Below are 21183 nucleotides of genomic sequence, written 5' to 3' on the forward strand. Positions count from 1 at the left end.
GTTGAGGTAATCGCCGGAATAAATCTTTTTGTGTAATGTACCGGCAAGGAGCCCGCCCGAAGGTAATCGCTCGAGCGAAACCTCCAAAATTGGTTAGGACGGCCACAAGACAGTCAGGTTGCGCGACAAGTTTTGTTCTAAAAATAAATTGAACGGAGGATGATTTCCACAAAAATAAAAATCTGAAAATAACGGTTGGATTTTGTCTAATTTTTTGGAATCAAAAGCTTAACATTTGATTTTGAGGCTGGTATTGTCAATCTCGTGGTCGAAGTCGTGGTTTGCACTTTTCGATAGGGACTTTATTTTTAGATTTTGAGCCGTTGTTCAATTGGAACGATATCCAGGACTGTAAAAGTTTAATAAGGGGACACCCGTCCAATTTATCGCCAGTCCACCGCCTGTAACTAAAGCTTCCCCCAGCACAAATCCCCACGGAATACCCTCTGAAGTCAAATGACAGCACGTGGCCAGGCCCTGCGATGACCACCCCTCTCTGGAAAGCCGGCGGGAAAATAAAAATTGGAAAAGTTATCTCATATCACAAGTGTCTGAAGTTAAATATTTACCGACTGATGCTCAACGCGCTTTGCGCCTTTTCTCTCTTCAGCCAGATTGTTCGATTCACAGGATTTGTGCGGAAAATTGGAACGCAATAACGCGCACAGAACAACAACTTTGCGCCAAACAGCCGCAAGCGGCATTCCATTTCGGTTGGTCTCGTGCACTTGATCTGCTGCGGGACAATTGAAGTTGGTTTCTGGTGCTTCTGTTTAACAAAGCGGAAACCACAATTCAAAAATCGATTGGAAGTGCAAAATCTTATGGGGAGGTTAGTTTATTTGATTTTAAATAAATAAAGAGAATGAGGTTAGCAGATTGCTTTTTTCAATTTCTTAGATGATCCATCAGATTTGCGGAATGACCTAAAAATGCTGCAAAATATACAACACATTTCAACTCCAAGCCAACCCACGACCCCAAATAAGCAGGAAATTCTTACAAATTCGATGAGCTATAGCTTTTTCGATCAATTTTTTTAAACTAAATTACAACATTTTATTACCATTTATTGTTTCTCTTCCAGGTAACCATCCTCTTCGTGGGCATCCTTGTCACCGGCGTGATCGGTAATCTGATCGTATGTCTGGTCATCATCCGGCACCCGGCGATGCACACCGCCACCAACTATTACCTGTTCAGCCTGGCTGTATCGGATCTGATTTTGCTGCTTCTTGGTAAGTCATTGACCTCTCTTGAAGTTAAATTACAATGCACTGTGGTCCAGATCGCAAAATTAAGTGGAAAATTGATATTCCAAAAAATGGTGACGTTTTATAGCTCTGGTGTCTTCAGAAGAGTTGTTGCAAATAGAAAAAGGCAACTTTTGGTTTGGTTGAAAATTAGGGTGGTTCACGATTAGGGTGATTTTGGAAATCTAACTTTACAGGAATATTTTTGGGATTTTGTTGTCTTCTAGAAAGTTGTTGAGCTTGCTTATCCAAACAACTTTGTCGAAGGCACCAAAATGTTATCTTGTAATCCACGCCTTCTATGACCAAATGTATAGAAAGCATCTGAGTAAACCTTCAAAAATCAGTTTTTTGAACGTGACATTTCAGGGTTAAGCTTTAGAGAAAAGTGATAACCGGAGCACTTTTAGGACTCTAAAAAACGAACATTTCTATGTTTTGACATGTCAATTTGGACTTGAGAGTCAAAAGTTACAGCCATTTTAAAATAATAAAGATGCAAATTTATAAATTAAATATCTTGAAAAGGCGCAAGCCAAATTTTAAGCAAGAAATTCGAGAATTGTTTAAATATATGTTTTTCCATGTTATTATGCCCGTTGAATCTGAATTTGCCCTCAGAATTGAGGCAAAGTGTCGAAAATAGATTTTTTGGTCATAATTTGGGTTTATATGATAATTTTACAAGGAAACCCAAAATATGATCAATTCGATTTTTCAACACTTTGGCTCAATTTTGAGGGCAAATTCAGATTCAGCGGGCAAAATTACATGTAAAAACATATATTTAAACAATTTTCGAATTCCGTTAGGGTGGTCCCATATGGTTTTCTCTTGAAGATTAGACTTTTTCAAATGAAGATATCTCAAAGTTAAAGAAAAACACCCCTGAGATTTTGTCAGCGTTTGTAGTGCTCAATCTCTTCTTTCAAATGCAACCTGATGCTTAAAATTTGGCTTGCGCCTTTTCGAGATATTTAAGTTTTAAATTTTCAATTTTTAATTTTTTTTTGACTCTTAAGTCCAAATTAACATGTCAAAAAAAAAAAAATTTTCATTGTTTAGGGTTCTAATAGTGCTCCGAATATCACTTTTCTCTAAAGCTTAACCCTGAAATGCCACGTTAAAAAATCTGATTTTTGCAGGTTTGCTCAGATGCTTTGGTCATAGAACGCGTAGATTACTAGATAAAATTTTGGTGTCTTCGACAATGTTGCTTGGATTAGCAAGCCTAATAACTTTTTAGAAGACAACAAAATTCCCAAAGTTAGATTTTCAAAACCACCCTAATCGTGAACCACCCTAATTTTCAACCAAACCAAAAGTTGCCCCTTTCTATCTGCAACAACTCTTTTGAAGACACCAGAGTACTATTGTTAATTTGATTTGGTGAACCGCGGTGGATTTTCTTGAAATAATTCGAACTGTCAAAAATCCACCAAGGCATCTACAACATTGATCGCACAAAAAACTGTGGTAGAAAAGTATCCACCGGTAGATGCTTTAGTGGATTTTTGACAGTTCGAATTATTTCAAGAAAATCCACCGCGGTAAACCAAATCAAATTAACAATAGTACTCTGAGCTTCAAAACGTCACCATTTTTCGGAAAATCAATTTTCCATTTAATTTTGCGATCTTTACCACTGTGAAATGTTTTAAAACCTTTCATTAGGAATATAACTTCCCCTCAAAATGTACAATCTGAGTTGAACACCTCGCTCAGAACCTTGTCACGAACGGCATTACCAGGGAAATCGTATTTCCCAGAAAATTCGTTTTCTAACTTAATCGAAGCTAACGCTCCACACCTGGGAATCACATCTGGCATTCATCAATTGAATTACGATTTCGTTGCACCATCCCCACAAGAGACGAAGGATAATCTGGTCATGAACTTGTGAATCCGAGCTCCTCAAAAAAGAAGTCCTAGCGGCCAAGGCCCTTCGACGTGCCAAAAAACTTTTCCACTCCCACGTGTGCATTCGAATACAAAATTTCTTCCGGAGTAATCCACTTAGATGCGTATGGCGACGTCACCCGCAGGGTTCGTGACTCCCGTCTCTACGTTGACAGGTCACGTCACAACCGCTTCGTTTTGCCAGATGGCGTCCGCTGAGAGTCAACTTGACGACGCCACTGGGGGGGCGGAAACTGGATTAGAGTATGGAACCTCTCGGAGAGGAGGCGAAAGCTGCCGCACGAGTTTCAAATCGATGTTGAGGAAATGTCAGTTAAATTGAGTTGGAATTTTAAACGAGCAGGAAACACTTTGAAAGAAAGGTTTTCACTAAAAATGATTTTTAAATTTAATGAACCAAAAAAAAATCTAAAGTTAAGACAAATCGACCTGGATTTCATTTCCTTCCAGCATACTCTTCGATTAGAGGCTCAGGTTGCCAGTGTGTTTACGAACTTTTTCTCTGCGTAGAATGATGAACTGTGGACACACGATAGCCCGTGTGATGTTTATGGATGACAGACACGTCGATCATCCGTGGGACTTGGCAACTGATAGCAATTTAATTTCACAGCTAATTTCCTGTTTCAGTTATTTGTTTCTTCTGATTTACGCACCTCGTCCGGTGTCCGGCTGTTGACGTGAAACTTTGTTTCAAAGCTAGTTTCAGTAAAGATATAGGTATGTGTAGTAGATGTGATAGTGCAAAACCATCAGTTTTGCAACAATCAGCTTTTTGCAGAATTTGGTCCATAAGTTTGACAAATTAGGAAAAAACATCTTCTAAAATTACGGTACGGTGTCAAATATTGCCAGACCCATTTTTGTATTTTTAATTTGCATTTTTAATTTTTAAACAAAACAAGAAAAAAAATTAGGCTTTCCCGGAAAATTTTATTTGGTTTTGAGTATCGACATTTTGAAATTTATGTTAGTAAACGCTTCAGTTTTTTGTTTTTCCCTGTCAGTAAAAGAAATTTTAAATATCGGATATTAATGGTATGGAATCAACTTAAGCAACCATGCGCACTAGGCCTTAGGGTGCTAAATAAATGATCCCCTACTCCACAAGCGGAAAACATTTTTTTGGGTTATTTTAAGCATCTGTGCAAATTTGAAGCGAAATAGGTTGAGATTAACCCATTGTACCTGAGCATAAAGTTATACAGAGCTTATGGGATTTTTGCTATATGGGAGACATTTTCTTTAATCGTATGAAAAATCATGCAAACATCAAAAAATTGTAGTGTTTTGGAATCGGGATGATGTCAGCTATCCATTAAATTAAAAATTTCATGAAAATTTTCACAAAAATACGTATTTTCCTGTATTTTGAAAATGCAATGTTTCTCGAAAAAATACTCAAAATTATTGTTATTGCAAATGGGTATCAAATGATTGGATTTTTTTCATACATTTCGAATGTTAAATCATTTTTTTTAAACACTCCAAATTTTCACAAACTACTTATTTTCGAAAAAAATACTAAAAATTTCTTTTTTTACAATATGGGTATTTAATGATCGGGATTTTTGGTGATAATGAATGTAATAACAACATTTTTTAAAATACTCAAAATTTTCACAAAAAACGTATTTTCTAAAAATACTCAAATACTCTAAATTTCCGTTTTTACAATGTGGGTATCAAACGATTTGGATTTTTTCATACATTTTGAATGTAATAACAACGTTTTTTGAAAATACTCAAAATTTTCACAAAACTACGTATTTTCGAAAAAAACTCAAAATTTGCGTTTTCACAATGTGGGTATCAAACGATCGGGATTTTTCATGCATTACGAATGTAATAACAAAATTTTATGAAGAGACTCAAAATTTTCACAAAACTACGTATTTTCGAAAAAAATACTCGAAATTTCCGTTTTTACAATGTGGGTATCAAACGATCGGGACTTTTCATGCATTACGAATGTAATAACTACGTTTTTTGAAAATACTCAAAATTTTCACAAAACTACGTATTTTCGATAAAAAATACTCTAAATTTCCCTTTTTACAATGTGGGTATCAAACGATCGGGATTTTTCATGCATTATGAATTTAATAACAAAATTTTATGAAAAGACTCAAAATTTTCACAAAACTACGTATTTTTGAAAAAATACTAAAAATTTGCGTTTTCACAATGTAGGTTTCAAACGATCGGGATTTTTACATACATTTCGAATATAACAACTATTTTTTTAAAATACTCAAAATTTTCACAAAGCTACGTATTTTCGAAAAAACTACTCACTACGCCCTACGAATGACCCATAGGGTTAAAGTTCCCCCAATAAAATCAACAACAACAACAACTACTCAAAATTTCGGTTTCACAACATTTATTGAAAATACACAAAAAAAATTCAAAACTACTTACAAATGTATGCAAAAATCCCGATCGTTTGATATCCGTATTGTAAAAACTGAAATTTGGAGTATTTTTTTCAAAAATACGTAATTTGTGAAAATTTTGAGTATTTTCATTTTTTTAATAACTTTCGAAATGTATGAAAAAATTCCAATCGTTTAATACCCATATTGTAAAAACTGAAATTTTGAGTACTTTTTCGAAAATACGTAGTTTTATGAAAATTTTGAGTATTTAAAAAAATTATTACAGTCGAAATGTATTTAAAAATCTTGATCGTTTGATACCCATATTTTAAAAACTGAAATTTTGAATTTTTATTTTCGAAAATACGTAGTTTTGTGTAAATTTTTAAATGTTTTAAAAAAAATGATTTAACATTCGAAACATATGAAAAAAACTGATCATTTGATACCCATATTGCAATAACAATATTTTATTGGTTTCTTTAGAGAGAAAAAAATACATTTTCGAAATACAGGAAAAATACGTATTTTTGTGAAAATTTTCATGAAATTATAATTTTAATGGATTGCTGACATCATCCCGATTTCAAAACACTATATTTTTTATGTTTGGGATAGGTAAAAATTAGGGGGTGGGCATGGTTGCCTTTGAAAGGACACGCATGATTGCTTAAGATAATTCTATACCATCAAAACTAGAAATTTACAATTTTATTTATTGGCAGGGAATTCACTAAAATTCAATTATGTCCATTAGAGTGAGTTCAGGGTGTACTCAAATCTTACTTACCTTGACAAAATTAAAACTTTTACTGACATCAACCTCAAAAGTATCGAAGTTGGTATAACCTGAATGCAGTTTTGTACACCAACATAAAAAATATTTAAAAAAAAATGGAGCAAGCTAACTAGTTTGAAAATATATCGATTTTACTTTTTATATAATACGAAGTAGTTTTTTTTAATGATTCAGCTTAATAAATGACTTCGGCCAAAAGAATTATCAAAGCAATGAAAGTAGTTTAGACGCTATTTGATATTAAAACCACTTACGCTTACACACTTTTTAACAAATTTAACAAATTCTTCTTGCACAGCCCTCTTCGAGACATCAAATGTTTTTTTTTTTCAATTTTCATCCAATTTGGCCTTGGTAAACAAAATCGTAAAAAAATAATTTTCATCTTGGCAAAAAAAGGTACTTTATTTTCAGATGATATAACAACAATTTTCGTTTAGAAAACTACCAAGGATTATTATAGCTTATTTTCATTCCAAAATATCGTATTTTTTGTTGATTTACGAATAAACAAGATCTCACTTGTGAAAGCTTCAGAAACTAATATTATCTGAAATATACCTAGAGTAATTGAGTTTCTCATAATTATTTTTTGCAAATTAAAAAAATTGTGCCAAGAAGTTAGGAAAATGTGAACTTCCGCTTGAATTTCGGGAATTCCCGGGAAATTTACAAATTTCTCGGGAAACGGAAAATATTTTTTCCGCGAAATCCCGGGACGGGAATTTGGACGCTCTACAAAACATAAATTTATGAATATTCACAAGACTCTTTTGTATGACCGGCTTGTGAAATGGCATGGATAAAGTGCTACACAGAAAGGTCCATTTGCGAAAATGTAGAGAATTACTCATCTGAAAAGTTAAGATAAAGAGTATACTCTTTGGTCAAGATCGGAGCTACGAAGTTGGGTAACCTTTGAAGCGACTCTGACTCCGACTTCGACTCCAGCTTTTGAAGATTTAACGACTTAGACAAAAAGTTCCTACTCCACCGACTCTGACTCTGACCCGAACAACGACGACCATGCCGTGCTGTTGATATTTCACTGGAATTTATCAACACAAATTATTTTAATAATAAAATAAGTTCATTCAAAAAATATCAGCAATTCAACCACAAATATTTAAAAATATCGACCAGTTTTTACTTTGAATACAGAAATTTCACGCAGCTTGTCACAAAAAGGTGCTTCCCGAATTCCCACTCTAAGCCTCCCTTCTCGCTCGAATTATTGTCACGTGTGCGTTTTCACGAACGATTGAGTTTGGAATATATTGCGAAACATTGAGGAATATCATTCATTCAAGTATTCTGCCAAGGTAGAGCGAAATGTTTGCAGCGCCAGGAAACAGTCGCGCCTTCGCCCTCTCAAAGATCAACAAGAGGCACGACGTGAACCCTTTCTCGAGGTATTTACATTTCAATCGAACAGCAGAGTCGTTCGAATGTCAAATTTATTCCCCGACTACATGGCGTGACTAAATCGGCTGAAATATCTAAACCCATCAATCGCTCGTTAGGCCCCGCTTGCCTTCGCAAATTGATATATATTTTGTGTTTCGCTCGGGACTTCTTCGACCAAAGGAAAGGTCTGGGAAAGCTCTTATCGATATAGTTTTTCTCGGTTGTGCTAGTTGAGAATGGTTCCGTAGATAAGGTGAAATTTAAAATCGCACAGATACACAGACCTGAACCTGAAAGTCGCACATTCCAACACGGTGTACTTTTGTGAATTTGATGATCTTGCTCTATATTCAAAAAACAGATGCAATCAACTTTTGTTTGCTTTTGTTGTTTTCAATGTTTCACAATGTCACGCCAATAAGTAACAATTTTCAAAAGATTTTCCACCCTTTTACAACCGACAATCCTGCCTAACGAACGCAGCCAAAAAAATAGTCCTCCAATGTTTACCCTTCCAAATCATTCGTAAACTCAAACGTCGAACGTGGAATCGTTTTTTTTTTTCTTGAGAGCAGGACCTTTTTCCCGCCGGAAGGCGCAAAACTTCCTAAAGGCCACACTCTGCTCTGTATTGGTATTCACATGTGTTGTGTTTGATAAACAGTGTTTTCTGTTTATCCCCACAATCAGGGAGGAAAACTCCACCCAATGTTTGATTTTCTTTTTGTCTGGACGACGGCAACGACGCCAGGGTGGTAGCAATCATCATAAAACATAATCCGGTTCGAGGATATCCAAGGTCTATTTTTAGACGGACGGCCATTGATCGCTGAATCAACATGAACTTGGGCGGACAAAAGGTGGAGTCTATTTGATTTGGAAACCCTAATAGAGTTATAAAATAGGCAGGTTTTTAAATAAACAATTCACTTTTCCGGCACTCGGCAAGAAATATTTGATTTTAATGCCAACATCCATGTTTCCTAGCCTGTCCCATTTTGAGGTCATGTCGAGGAATTTCAGGTGCTCACTTCTTAAATGATAGATTATGATGTTAGGAACAATGTTTTCTTAGACAAGAAAAAATAATAAAATACTTTCTCGCACCCCCTAGTCGATTTACTGAAAAAAGTCACTTTTTTGAACAAATTTTCTAAAATCGCTTGGAATCAATACAAAACTGTTTCGATCAGGTGTGTATTATCTTCAAACGATAGGTTTTTGTCCATAGATTAAGATGCACTATCAATATTGGACCAAAATTTAAGTTTTTGGACTCTCCCAGGCGGATTTGTGTCGAAAAAATCGCATTTTTTCGAAACTTTTTTCAGAAATGTTCATTTAATTTAGGGTAGCCTATTTTTCCCAGTGAAACCAATACATGCAGCTTGTAGGAAATTTCATGGCGAACATTTTTCCCTCTGAGAAAATCCAATTTCGACACTCCAGAGCCGAGATATTTGAGTTTTAGTGAGGAAAAAAGTGCCAATTTTCAAAATTTCTCAGAATTCAGAAGCAAGGCCTACTAATTACACGATGTAGCAAGCATATGTCTCAAAGGTCAGGGTATGCTTTTTTATAGTAATTTTGGCCGCTGAATCCGAATCTGAAATCGAATTTCGTGTAAACAGTGATGTTTTGGAGCTACACCCTTTTGGAATGTTATTTGCGTGTTAAAGAGGCAGTTTTTGTAAATATTGCTCGGTTTGTTCTAGAGGTCGTATCGAGGTGCTCCGATTTGGATGAAACTTTCAGCGTTTGTTTGTCTATACATGAGATGAACTCATGCCAAATATGAGCCCTCTACGACAAAGGGAAGTGGGGTAAAACGGGCATTGAAGTTTGAATTTTCCGATGAATTCGAATATGACAAAAGTGAGACTAAAAGTGCCGCTATGGATGCCTACAGGACAATAACTAACGTTGTAAAATGTTCGTTATAGAAAAATCGAAAAACTATGAGAAAAACTGCGATTGGCCAAAAAGTTATTACTGTAGGCTTATAGTCCCTAACTTTTGAACTAAAAGAGTATGGGTGTTGCTGGCTGTTGCAAAAAGATATTGAGGTTTAAAAAAAAAAAATTAACAGTAATTTACAAAAGCTATGAGAAAATGTTAAACCAACCCTGGATGTCTATGGCTCATTTTGAAGTGCTTCAAAAGACCTTTCGAATGCATCTAAGAGAATTGGAATTGATGAAGTTTTACTAAAATGCGAGCAATTTTAAGATTTTTGTATGTTTTTTGGACCTCAAACTTCAATGCCCGTTTTACCCCACTTCCCTTTGTCGTAGAGGGCTCATATTTGGCATGAGTTCATCTCATGTATAGACAAACAAACGCTGAAAGTTTCATCCAAATCGGAGTACCTCGATACGACCTCTAGAACAAACCGAGCAATATTTATAAAAACTGCCTCTTAAACACGCAAATAACATTCCAAAAGGGTGTAGCTCCAAAACATCACTGTTTACACGAAATTCGATTTCAGATTCGGATTCAGCGGCCAAAATTACTGTAAAAAAGCATACCCTGACCTTTGAGACATATGCTTGCTACATCGTGTAATTAGTAGGCCTTGCTTCTGAATTCTGAGAAATTTTGAAAATTGGCACTTTTTTCCTCACTAAAACTCAAATATCTCGGCTCTGGAGTGTCGAAATTGGATTTTCTCAGAGGGAAAAATGTTCGCCATGAAATTTCCTACAAGCTGCATGTATTGGTTTCACTGGGAAAAATAGGCTACCCTAAATTAAATGAACATTTCTGAAAAAAGTTTCGAAAAAATGCGATTTTTTCGACACAAATCCGCCTGGGAGAGTCCAAAAACTTAAATTTTGGTCCAATATTGATAGTGCATCTTAATCTATGGACAAAAACCTATCGTTTGAAGGTAATACACACCTGATCGAAACAGTTTTTGTATTGATTCCAAGCGATTTTAGAAAATTTGTTAAAAAAAGTGACTTTTTTCAGTAAATCGACTAGGGGGTGCGAGAAAGTATTTTATTATTTTTTCTTGTCTAAGAAAACATTGTTCCTAACATCATAATCTATCATTTAAGAAGTGAGCACCTGAAATTCCTCGACATGACCTCAAAATGGGACAGGCTAATGTTTCCTTTTACAAATTTCATGGAATAAAATTTAATTTCAAAACTAACCTAATCCACATATGTGGTTGGTGCCTTCCTTACTCCTTACTGAAATTGGGTTACATAAAAATCCATATCCGGGACCGTGGTGTAGGGGTAAGCGTGGTTGCCTCTCACCCAGTCAGCTTGGGTTCAATCCCAGACGGTCCCAGTGGCATTTTTCGAGACGAGATTTGTCTGACCACGCCTTCCGTCGGATGGGGAAGTAAATGTTGGCCCCGGTCTAACCTAAAAGGTTAGGTCGATAGCTCAGTCCAGGTGTAGGAGTCGTCTCCCTGGGTCCCTGCCTCGGTGGAGTCGCTGGTAGGCAGTTGGACTCACAATCCAAAGGTCGTCAGTTCGAATCCCGGGGTGGATGGAAGCTAAGGTGTTATGAGAGGTTTGCAATTGCCTCAACAATCAAGCCTTCGGACACCTAGTTTCGAGTAGGAATCTCACAATCGAGAACGCCAAGGTAATGCTGCAGAGCGAATAATTTGATTTTGATTTTTGAAAAAATCCATAAGGACCAAAAGGGGATGGTTGGGGATGGATTAATGATCCCATCCGCATTGACTATTTCCTGTTCTTAATTTCCTGTGCTTTTTAGCTCTTTCTAACATCTGTCTTTTAACTCTTTGAAAACAATCAAGTACACAGAAAACTTAGAGTTCGCTTCAGAATCAACTAAATCCAAATGATTCGGCCTAAAAAGTACATAAATACAACAATACCATCCGCATTGACTATTTCCTGTTCTTAATTTTCTGTGCTTTTTAGCTCTTTCTAACATCTGTCTTTTAACTCTTTGAAAACAATCAAGTACACAGAAAACTTAGAGTTCGCTTCAGAATCAACTAAATCCAAATGATTCGGCCTAAAAAGTACATAAATACAACAAAAGTGGTCATAACTTGAGACAGGGTTGTCAGATCTTCAAACATTCAGACTCGATTGAAAGATCTTTTAATTACCTATCCAAGTTCTTGTAACAGTAACATCATAGCCATATTACTCCATGTCGATATTACGAGACCTGGGTTGGAAGAGGCGATTAGGATATAGAATTAAATAATTCAAGTAGCTATTAGAAGGGACTGGAAATTTCATTGAAGTTGAGAAAAATATTGAAAAATCATCAACACAGCATAAAAACCCAAGGGTAATATCGCATGTTACAATTTTACATTAAGTGTGTAATATTTAGTGTCTTTTTCACAAAGGGTATGTGCATGCTTTTGCATGCGATTTTACCATCGGATTTTTTGCTGTGCATGCATTTTACATGCAAATGAATTAATGTTTTTTGTGCTGTGTATGTGGATCGCTATTTGGATCATCGATAGTATTTTATAAGCTTTTCTTCGAAAACTTAATAATTTTAATCACCTCCAAAAATTACTTTGCTTTAATTTTGAATGTTTTAATTTTTTGTTTTAATTAATTTGCTATCTGGGTAATTCTCTACCAACTCACACGAAATCGGGAAAAGTTGCCCCGACCCCTCTTCGATTTGCGTGAAACTTTGTCCTAAAGGGTAACTTTTGTCCCTGATCACGAATCCGAGGTCCGTTTTTTGATATCTCGTGACGGAGGGGCGGTACGACCCTTTCCATTTTTGACCATGCGAAAAAAGAGGTGTTTTTCAATAATTTGCAGCCTGAAACGGTGATGAGATAGAAATTTGGTGTCAAAGGGACTTTTTTGTAAAATTAGACGCCCAATTTGATGGCGTACTCTTAATTCCGAAAAACGTAATTTTCATCGAAAAAACACTAAAAAAGATTTAAAAATTCTCCCATTTTCCGTTACTTGACTGTAATTTTTTTTGGAATATGTCATTTTATGGGAAATTTAATGTATTTTTCGAATCAACATTGACCCAGAAGGGTCATTTTTTCTTTTAAAACAAAATTTTTCATTTTAAAATTTTGTGTTTTTTTCTAACTTTGCAGGGTAATTTTTTACAGTGTAACAATGTTCTACAAAGTTGTAGAGCAGACAATTACAAAAATTTTAATATGTAGACATAAGGGGTTTGCTTAAAAACATCACGAGTTATCGCGATTTTACGAAAAAAAGTTTTGAAAAAGTTACTTTTTGCGTTTCTCTTTGTTTCGTCGTCCGTGTCTGTCGCGGATGACGATCAACTTTCTTTATCTATATCTATAAAATCTGGTCGATTACAATGTTCAAAAAAACAGAGTCTCGTGAAATTTTCATTTAAAATGTTCATGAAATATTATTTTTGGAATTCCACTGTTAAACTGTCAACTTTTCCTGCCCTTCTGGAGAAACGAAACGGCCTACTTTTCCCTACCAAAAATAACAGAATGGAAAATTAATATCTTTCAATAACAGTGCTGAAAGTTCTACTTTTCAGCACTGAAATGGGTGCTGAAAAGTTGAACTTTTCAGCACTAGTATCGAAAAGGAACATTTTTCAATATTGTTTTGTTTTGAACGATGAATTTACTAAACACATGAATGTTTGACATGAAATTCCATTAAATAAGCGTTTTTCGGAATTGCAAAAAATGTTGTAAGCAACTCGTTGCCAAACTTGTTTTTTTCAGCTCTCGTCGTATGTATCCAACTCGGTAAACCTCGTTGGATAAATGTACAAATCGTGCTGAAAAAATCTTCTTTTTGCAACTTGTTGCATAAACTGCTATTTTGCAATTCCGTAGAACAGCCTTCTTTTCTGTACCAAAAAACAGAAATTTTTTTCAAAACAAATGCTGAAAAGTTCAACTTTTTAGCACTAAAATGGATGCTAAATAGTTGAACTTTTAAGGACTTATTAGGAAAAGTAATACTTTTCAACATTTTTTGATTCAAACGATTCATTGACTCAATGCATGGACATTTTTCCAATAATTCTGTTCAAAGGGTGTTTTTCGGGATTGCAAAAAAACGTTGTAATGGAACTCGTTGCAAAACATGATTTTTTCAATACTCGTCGTATTTATCCAACTCGTTGAACCTCGTTCGATAAATTTACGACTCGTGCTGAAAAAATCTTCTTTTTGCAACTTGTTGCATAAACTACTATTGCATAACCAATAAACATAATTTTTTATTCAACGTCATCTGTTTCCTCAATTTATTTTTCACATGGCCCGTAAACAGCTGACATTAAATTTGAATTTAATTTTCATGGGTTCCTTCGTTGTAGCCATCCTTTGTTAATGATTTTGGTTCAAAGCCCAACTTCGATTGAATATTCCGAAAACATTCCTTCGGAAGAATGCTCCCTTGGATATGTTTTAATTGGTTCTGAAGAGATGATGATTTCGTCCTTCTTCGATGAGAATTCAATTGAAGTCTTGGAATGACTTGTTAAACTACTTAGGATTTCAGTACGTCAGACAACATTCAAGCTAATCCAATGTTATGAACATTCTCAGACATTAACTGCTTTGGGGCCTTCACAAGAATTTCCCATCTTTTCCGTCAGGCAGAAAGCACACAGTTATTCAGGGACAATTAATTATTCATCCATTGTGCGCGCACACGGTCAACAGAGGTGACAATGGAACGGCGCGTCCTTCGAGGCCGTCACTTTTGAGTCACTTTGGTCGAAATAACCTCAGTACATTGCTTTTTTAAATGGTTTCATTTCAAAATTTGCCAATGTTTCTTGTTCATCCAATTGTTTCAAGTTGTATGATAAGACACGTTGGATTACACTTCGGTTCCACATTTTTTCCCAGAGGCGTAAACCCAAAAACCGTCACCGTCATCTGCAGAAGATAAGAAATCGCTCGAGCGTTAGACAAGGGCATCCCGAGCGGGTACAAATTGTGACATGAAGAATTAAATTCCATCATCAACACGTGTGCACGGGGAACGTGGCACGGGTGATTCTTTGCTTTTTCGCGAACATTTTCCGAGCGCAGAAAAACACACTTTATCTCGCCCGGAAGAGTCCTCATTGGACACTTCTTAAGAGTTGAGGGGAGGACTGTTTGCAAGACGGAACATTTCTAAGAAACATAAAATTTTTCCCAGGAAAATAGTCAAGCGAAGAAAAGCGTCTTTGGAAGAAAGTTTTCTCACTTTACGCTTGGAAATCGGTCCCAGTAGTTTTTCACTGGTAGGGTAAAGGATTCAATTTTTGTCGGTCGGTGCTCCGAACGAATTTATTTATCACTCGACATTCCCAAACTATCACAACTTACCCTAGTGGTTGTAGCGGAAAATAGATTTGGTGAAGAATGTTTCCAAGTGTTTACTTCGCTGGAATATTTTCCCTTTTTGCTCGGTGTGTGTCAGACGTAAAAGCTCACCATCTTTTTTAGGGTTTGGAAAACCCCTCCAAAATTCCAGCTCACATTTCGTTTGCGACCGTGCATTTTTGAACCAAACTTAGATTTACTTCCTTGCCTGTGTTTTACAAAGTCACGTAAGCGACATCGTTAAATAAAGTGAGTTTACGTTACTGGTTAGAAAAACATGTTGACGTTTGACGTCATATAGATTCAGAATATAAAATAACATATTGGCCGCTAACGTCACTTTGTCTCACAATAGGCTTAACTTTTTCTTTCCCAGCACGAACTAGAAGCCAACTTTGTTATCGCTGCAGATTTCCCAGTGTGTACTTATGCTAAACAGGCCGATAAACTCCAAAGGGGCGAAAATGTGTTTGGCCTCTCTTTAAAATTCATTTTTCTCTACTTGTTAGAGCTGCGCTCCAAAAGAGATGAAAAATTCTTAAAATTGGGCGAAGATCAACCCCCGAGGAGAGTAAACGATGTTTTGGAAAATAGAGACTGCCAGGCTCTGGGTTTTCAAATAATGATTTTTATAGTTTTGATTTATTAGGTTACTATTTAGGTTACGCTTGCATATATTATGACTTCTTTAACCGATATCTTTGACTGTGAAGCTATTATCTCCGAAATAAATATAGCTTTGATTTGTTGGTTCATAAATTCTCCAGAAAATTTTGATAGCTTCTACAATCAGATGTACTTATCGTTAATCTATGTCTGGAGATGAGATATTCTGACCAATCAAGGAATTTTTAGATTATGATGCGGAATGCTCAACCGTTAAATCAAAACATAAAAAATGCCACCAAAACCAAAGGCATTTTTGAACTAGAGAAAGTATTTTTCTTATTGGAATACCAAAAATCATTTAAAATAAAATTCAATTTGCAATCTTACTGTCGCATATTTATTTTCCAAAAAAAATGTATATTTTTGATTTATTTTTAAGAAAAAAAGCATTGCACTGAATTGGAATTGAGACAAATATTTTTTCTTGAGCAATTTCTGCCTAAGACATTGCACAGTGGGCGAAATGGAACCCAAAATCGGACTTAATTGAACGCGGCTGGTTCCCTGGTATGAAAAATAGTGTTTCTCATGTAAAAAAATCCGGGGAATCGAATGGTGATGGTTTCATCCATGTAAATGTGTCAAACTATCAAATGCAAATCGTCATTCTTATGTAAAATTGTCTGATCTTTACGATAAAAATATTTTCAGATTTTTAAAATCTGACCTAACATTTGAAAATGGCCAAAAATGCTTTTATAGCGGAATTGGGGTTAAATGGACCCTAGATGATTTTTGCGGTGCAAGTGGTTATTTTTACTAGATTCCTGGGACATTTTCACATAAGTTAAGTGCATTTTGGATGGCCGCATAAAGCCTCCGCTCTAAATACAGACCAATTTTCAAGAAAAAATGTTATAAAATGGGGAATTGGGGCAAAATGGACCCTTTGCCGTTTCGTGCGGTGGATGAAACCATCATCAATCGATTCCTTGGATTTTTTTACATAAGAAACACTATTTGTCATACCAGGGAACCAGCCGCGTTCAATTAAGTCCGATTTTGGGTTCCATTTCACCCACTGTGCATTGGTCAGGAAATCCTCTTCAAGAAAAAGCGTTTAAATTTTTACAAACTGCAAAATCCTTTTTTGTCATGGAAAAATTAAACACAAAGTTTTCTCCAAATAAACAATAAAATCCATTTCTGGGTTTAGTGAAGAATTTTTCGATAGATCTTTGTTGTTACTTAGTTGAAAGATAATAAAAGTATTGAAAAGTAACTCACAATCGATTTTAAAAAGCATTTTAATTCTTGAAGATTTGAACATAAAAGTAGTCAGTCCAAACGTAATCATCTGAAATTTCCATTGTGCCAAGTTTGATTTTGATAAGGATTTGAAGATTGTTGTACTATATTTTGTAAAAATGGGCAATTATTCTTTTAAACATGGGCAAATTGAAAAAAAAAATGCTTTACAAAGCGAATCATTGCTGCAGTTTTCGAGATTTAATCCTTTGAAGATTTAACTCCAGATTTGTTTTTAAGAATAGCACTTTTAAGTAAGGACAATCCGACAAAATTATGTTTTTTTTTTATTTCATGACTGAAAACTATATTTGGGCCAGTTATCAGAAAATCTGTGACACGTAAATGTAATTTAATTTTTCTTTTCTGAGGAAATTGATTAAATCAAAATGAAAAATCCACTCTTTCAAAATGGATGTCGGTACAGTTGGCAGGATCCTGCCATGAAAAGATTTAAGGCTAGACCAATTTCAATTTGCTAATGAAAATTAAGATTTCAATCAGAATTCATCCCAAAAGTTTTGCTATTAAATTTCGAAACAAAATGCACACACATTCTGGCTATCTACATTTCCCCTCCGGAACTGAGGTCAGCTCAAATTTCACAGAAACCACGGCATCAAGTGATTCAATTATTCTAATTTGGGCAAATTTCCCGTGGGAATTGTGGCAAGGAAATCTGTGAATGCTTTTAACGACCAGTGCGGGGGATCTCCAACCCCCTCGACTTCTGCAAAAAGGGCTTATCAATATTCATTTTTGTGTAGTAAATGTTAACGCTGTCGGCGATTGTCTTTACTCTGTTTTCCTCATATTTTTCAACTTTTAATATTCGTTGGAGATGATGGAAAATTGTCTCTTTTTTGCTCTTTGTTGTAGCGCCGTCAAGTCGTTTGCATAAATAATGACATTTAGCTGACGGTTCCATTTGGGTTCGGAGTGTGTAAGTCGCAATCCTTGAGGCAAGTAAAATATGGAAAGTACAATTGCGTGCAAATACACAGTTCTCATCTGAAAAAAAAAACAATTGCTTGAATTCAACAGATTGTCTGTTGGTTTCATGTTTTTTTGTCGCATTTGTGGTTGATAACCCCTTCCAACACAGTGCAATATGAGGATTTTATTGTATTTCTACATTTCTCGTTACTGATTGACTGAATTGGATACAATGCAGGTTGAATAAAGGCATATTTACAGAGACTTTTTTAGTAATAAAAAGTCAATATCAAACGATACATTTAAAAAGTATTCTAAGTCCTTAATGTGTCAAGAAAGCACAACTACGACCAGATAAAAAGTGCCTTGTACGGAATCGTTCCGTAGGCGAAGCCGTCTTCTGAAATTTCGTTCAGCCAAGATGTCAATCTCTCGTATGGGATTGAAAACGAGACTTAATGTGATGCCGTTTCAGATGAATCCTTCAATTTGATTACACGTTTGATGGCGATGTCTGCGCTCGAGTGCACTCATTGTTGGCCATTTTAAATCATGTGAGAGTGACGACGCGAAACATTTCCAGTGTTATTTTTGCATTATATTATTCCTTTTATTTTTTCCTTTTTCTTTGCGTTTTTTTTTTAAATAAAAATATCGATTTTGGGCAACAATACGAAAGTTGTTAAGAAAAGCGTGTTTTTGTGCATGTATATTTTAAAGCAAATCAGCAAAAAGGCGATTGTTTTGCATTATAGTTTCCATAGATGCAGAGATGTCCCACCAGTCGCAATTATATAAAATTGTATACAATGGGTTATTGTTTTAGTAAATTTATACTTTTGAGATGATTTGGTAAAACGATATTTCATTCCGGGATCCATAGAAAAAGCAAGATTCCTTTTATTTTTTTTTTGCCTTATGAAAACATTTGTCCACATAGTTGAAAAAAGGGAAAATTTCCCTTGGAGCAACCATCGATAAATACAAATAAAATCATGGTAATATTACATCTGGAAATAAGTACATCTTTTAATTCAGAAAGATTTGTAATTTTTCATCTAAAAATGTATAAATTTACTACTATTTAGTAGTAGTTCAATTTTTAAGCCTTAATCGACTTTAGAGAGGTAGTACACAGAAAAAAATGTAAATTTGGAAGCTGTAATTTTGCAAGGTTGAATATTACCTCTTTTATGATGTAATTTTACCTCAATTTAGACTGATAAAGTAAAAATAACACCAAAATTACACATTTCGATAGGTAACACTTTTTTTCTGACATAAAAGATGTACCCCTTCCCAGATACCATTTTTTTGTGTATCAAAGATTCTGATTTTACACATTTACAGGGTGGATTATGGTGGTTCAAATCCGGGCTTTCTCTGGGCTACCCCCTGAAATCAAAGATTGACCGATCAATAGGTTAAATTTAAAATTTGAACTCAATCTGACCACGGGAACCCCTCCCTCTAATTGCTTGAAGTTTGTATGGGGAAAATCGTCAAAATGCATGGAGAAAAGCAACTGTTTCAGTTTTTTACCTGTGTTTATTATCAATTTGCTGATGTAGGACCTTCGTTAAATTTAGAACAACTTTCTCGAAGACACTATATCTTTAGGATTTTTTGCTGGTAAGTTATTAGCTTCTGAAAATGGAAATTTTTGCGCAGACGGCTCTAAGGGGCTACCTAGAAATTCACAGGTAAAAAAATGAATCAGATGCTTTTCTCCATACATTTTGACGATTTTTCCCATACATACTTCAAGCTATTAGAGGGAGGGGTTCCCGTGGTCAGAATGTGTTCAAATTTGTAATTTATCCTTGTGATGGGTCAATCTTTGATTTCAGAGGGTAGCCCCGAGAAAGCCCGGATTTGGACCACCCTCATATGGATCGTTAGTCAAGTCTAAACCATAATTAAAAAGAATTCTTCAACGTGTTCGATTCGTTCAACCCTTATCGAGCTCAACGGCAATTGTTGAGACGGTGTGTAGTTTATGGACATGTCCCTACTGTGTACATTCTGAAGAATAATACTAATGTGAACCTTTGTGACGAATAAAGATCGATGATCACTCTCTTCTTCATCCAGCCACCGTCCTAGACGGTTGGTCTGAAGTGTAGAGTAGCTCTATTGTTTTATTTCTGCTGCTACCCGTTGGTCATCTGGGAAACTGCAATCAATCAACACAACGTACTATGGGTCCTACTGCTTTGCGCGATCATAATGGTGCCGTGACAGATTTTTATTCGTCACAAAGGTTCACATTAGTATTATTCTTCAGAATGTACACAGTAAGGACATGTCCATAAACTACACACCGTCCCAACAGCAATATATTCGGGGTTTTCGGAATCAACGGTTTTCCCCAGAAAAGCATCAAATTTTTTAGCATGCTATGAATGCTTTATAAACACCACGACGCCACGTGGACTAGCATCGACTATAAAAAATGACTTTTAATTATTTTTTGAACTATAGAATTTTCATTTGTTCTGATCCTGATATTATTTAGCTGTATTCTAAACCTCCAAATTAGAAAAAAAAAATATGATGCAAATTTTACAATCACCTTGTAGCTGTTTGACATGAAGCTTCGCGGTGTTCATCAAGCATTCATAGCATGCTAAGGAACATTTGACACTTTTCTGGGGAAAACCGTTGGTTCCGAAAACCCCGGATGTATTGCCGTTGAGCCCGATGAGTGTTGGACGAATCGACCTGGTCTCTTCGGGAAAGTTGTTCTCTAGACGATTCCGCTCATTTCTGGCCATCCTAGAAGTTTCTACATGTTTTCCCCAGGCCTGTAGGAGCGAATGAACAAAAATTCAAAATTTCCCATAGTAAATCCCATGTAAACTTGAACTCGCTTGAGACAAGCCAGTTTTCAACCTAATGAGCTGAAATTTGGCGTGAGAGTCCATTGGTATGCCCTACAAGGGGAGCCACACCAGGACTTGATCTGAGAATTTTTCAAAATCCGTACCCACCCTAACATATAGTTCACTTAATGTTATTCTTCAGCCAATTTTAATTTTTTCACCAATTTTTTAATAGAAAATATTTTCTAAATTTCTTTGTTCTTTGGATCTTGCTAAATAGTATTTTTTCCACATATTTGATCAATGAAGCTGATAAGTATTTTCTGGATAGCTTCTATTTCAATTATTTTACATTGCAAATAAATACTAGATTTAACAGTCTTTTCTTACCAAAATAATTAGTACAACTTGAACTTTCTTCGACATTTTG

At 35.5% G+C, this 21183-nt stretch overlaps 1 protein-coding gene across 3 annotated transcripts in view; it reads left to right on the forward strand.

Moving 5' to 3' along the window:
• The window catches only part of LOC6048466 (neuropeptides capa receptor), a 164698-nt gene that overhangs the window by 52052 nt on the left and 91463 nt on the right, over positions 1–21183 (forward strand). For all 3 annotated transcript variants that reach the window (XM_038260252.1, XM_038260250.1, XM_038260251.1), the window contains exon 4: positions 1088–1238. In XM_038260252.1, the coding sequence (XP_038116180.1) occupies positions 1088–1238 (151 nt within the window). The remainder of the gene's footprint in view (positions 1–1087; positions 1239–21183) is intronic.

The sequence above is a fragment of the Culex quinquefasciatus genome, chromosome 3 (genome assembly GCF_015732765.1).
Source record: "Culex quinquefasciatus strain JHB chromosome 3, VPISU_Cqui_1.0_pri_paternal, whole genome shotgun sequence".
NCBI lineage: Eukaryota > Metazoa > Arthropoda > Insecta > Diptera > Culicidae > Culex > Culex quinquefasciatus.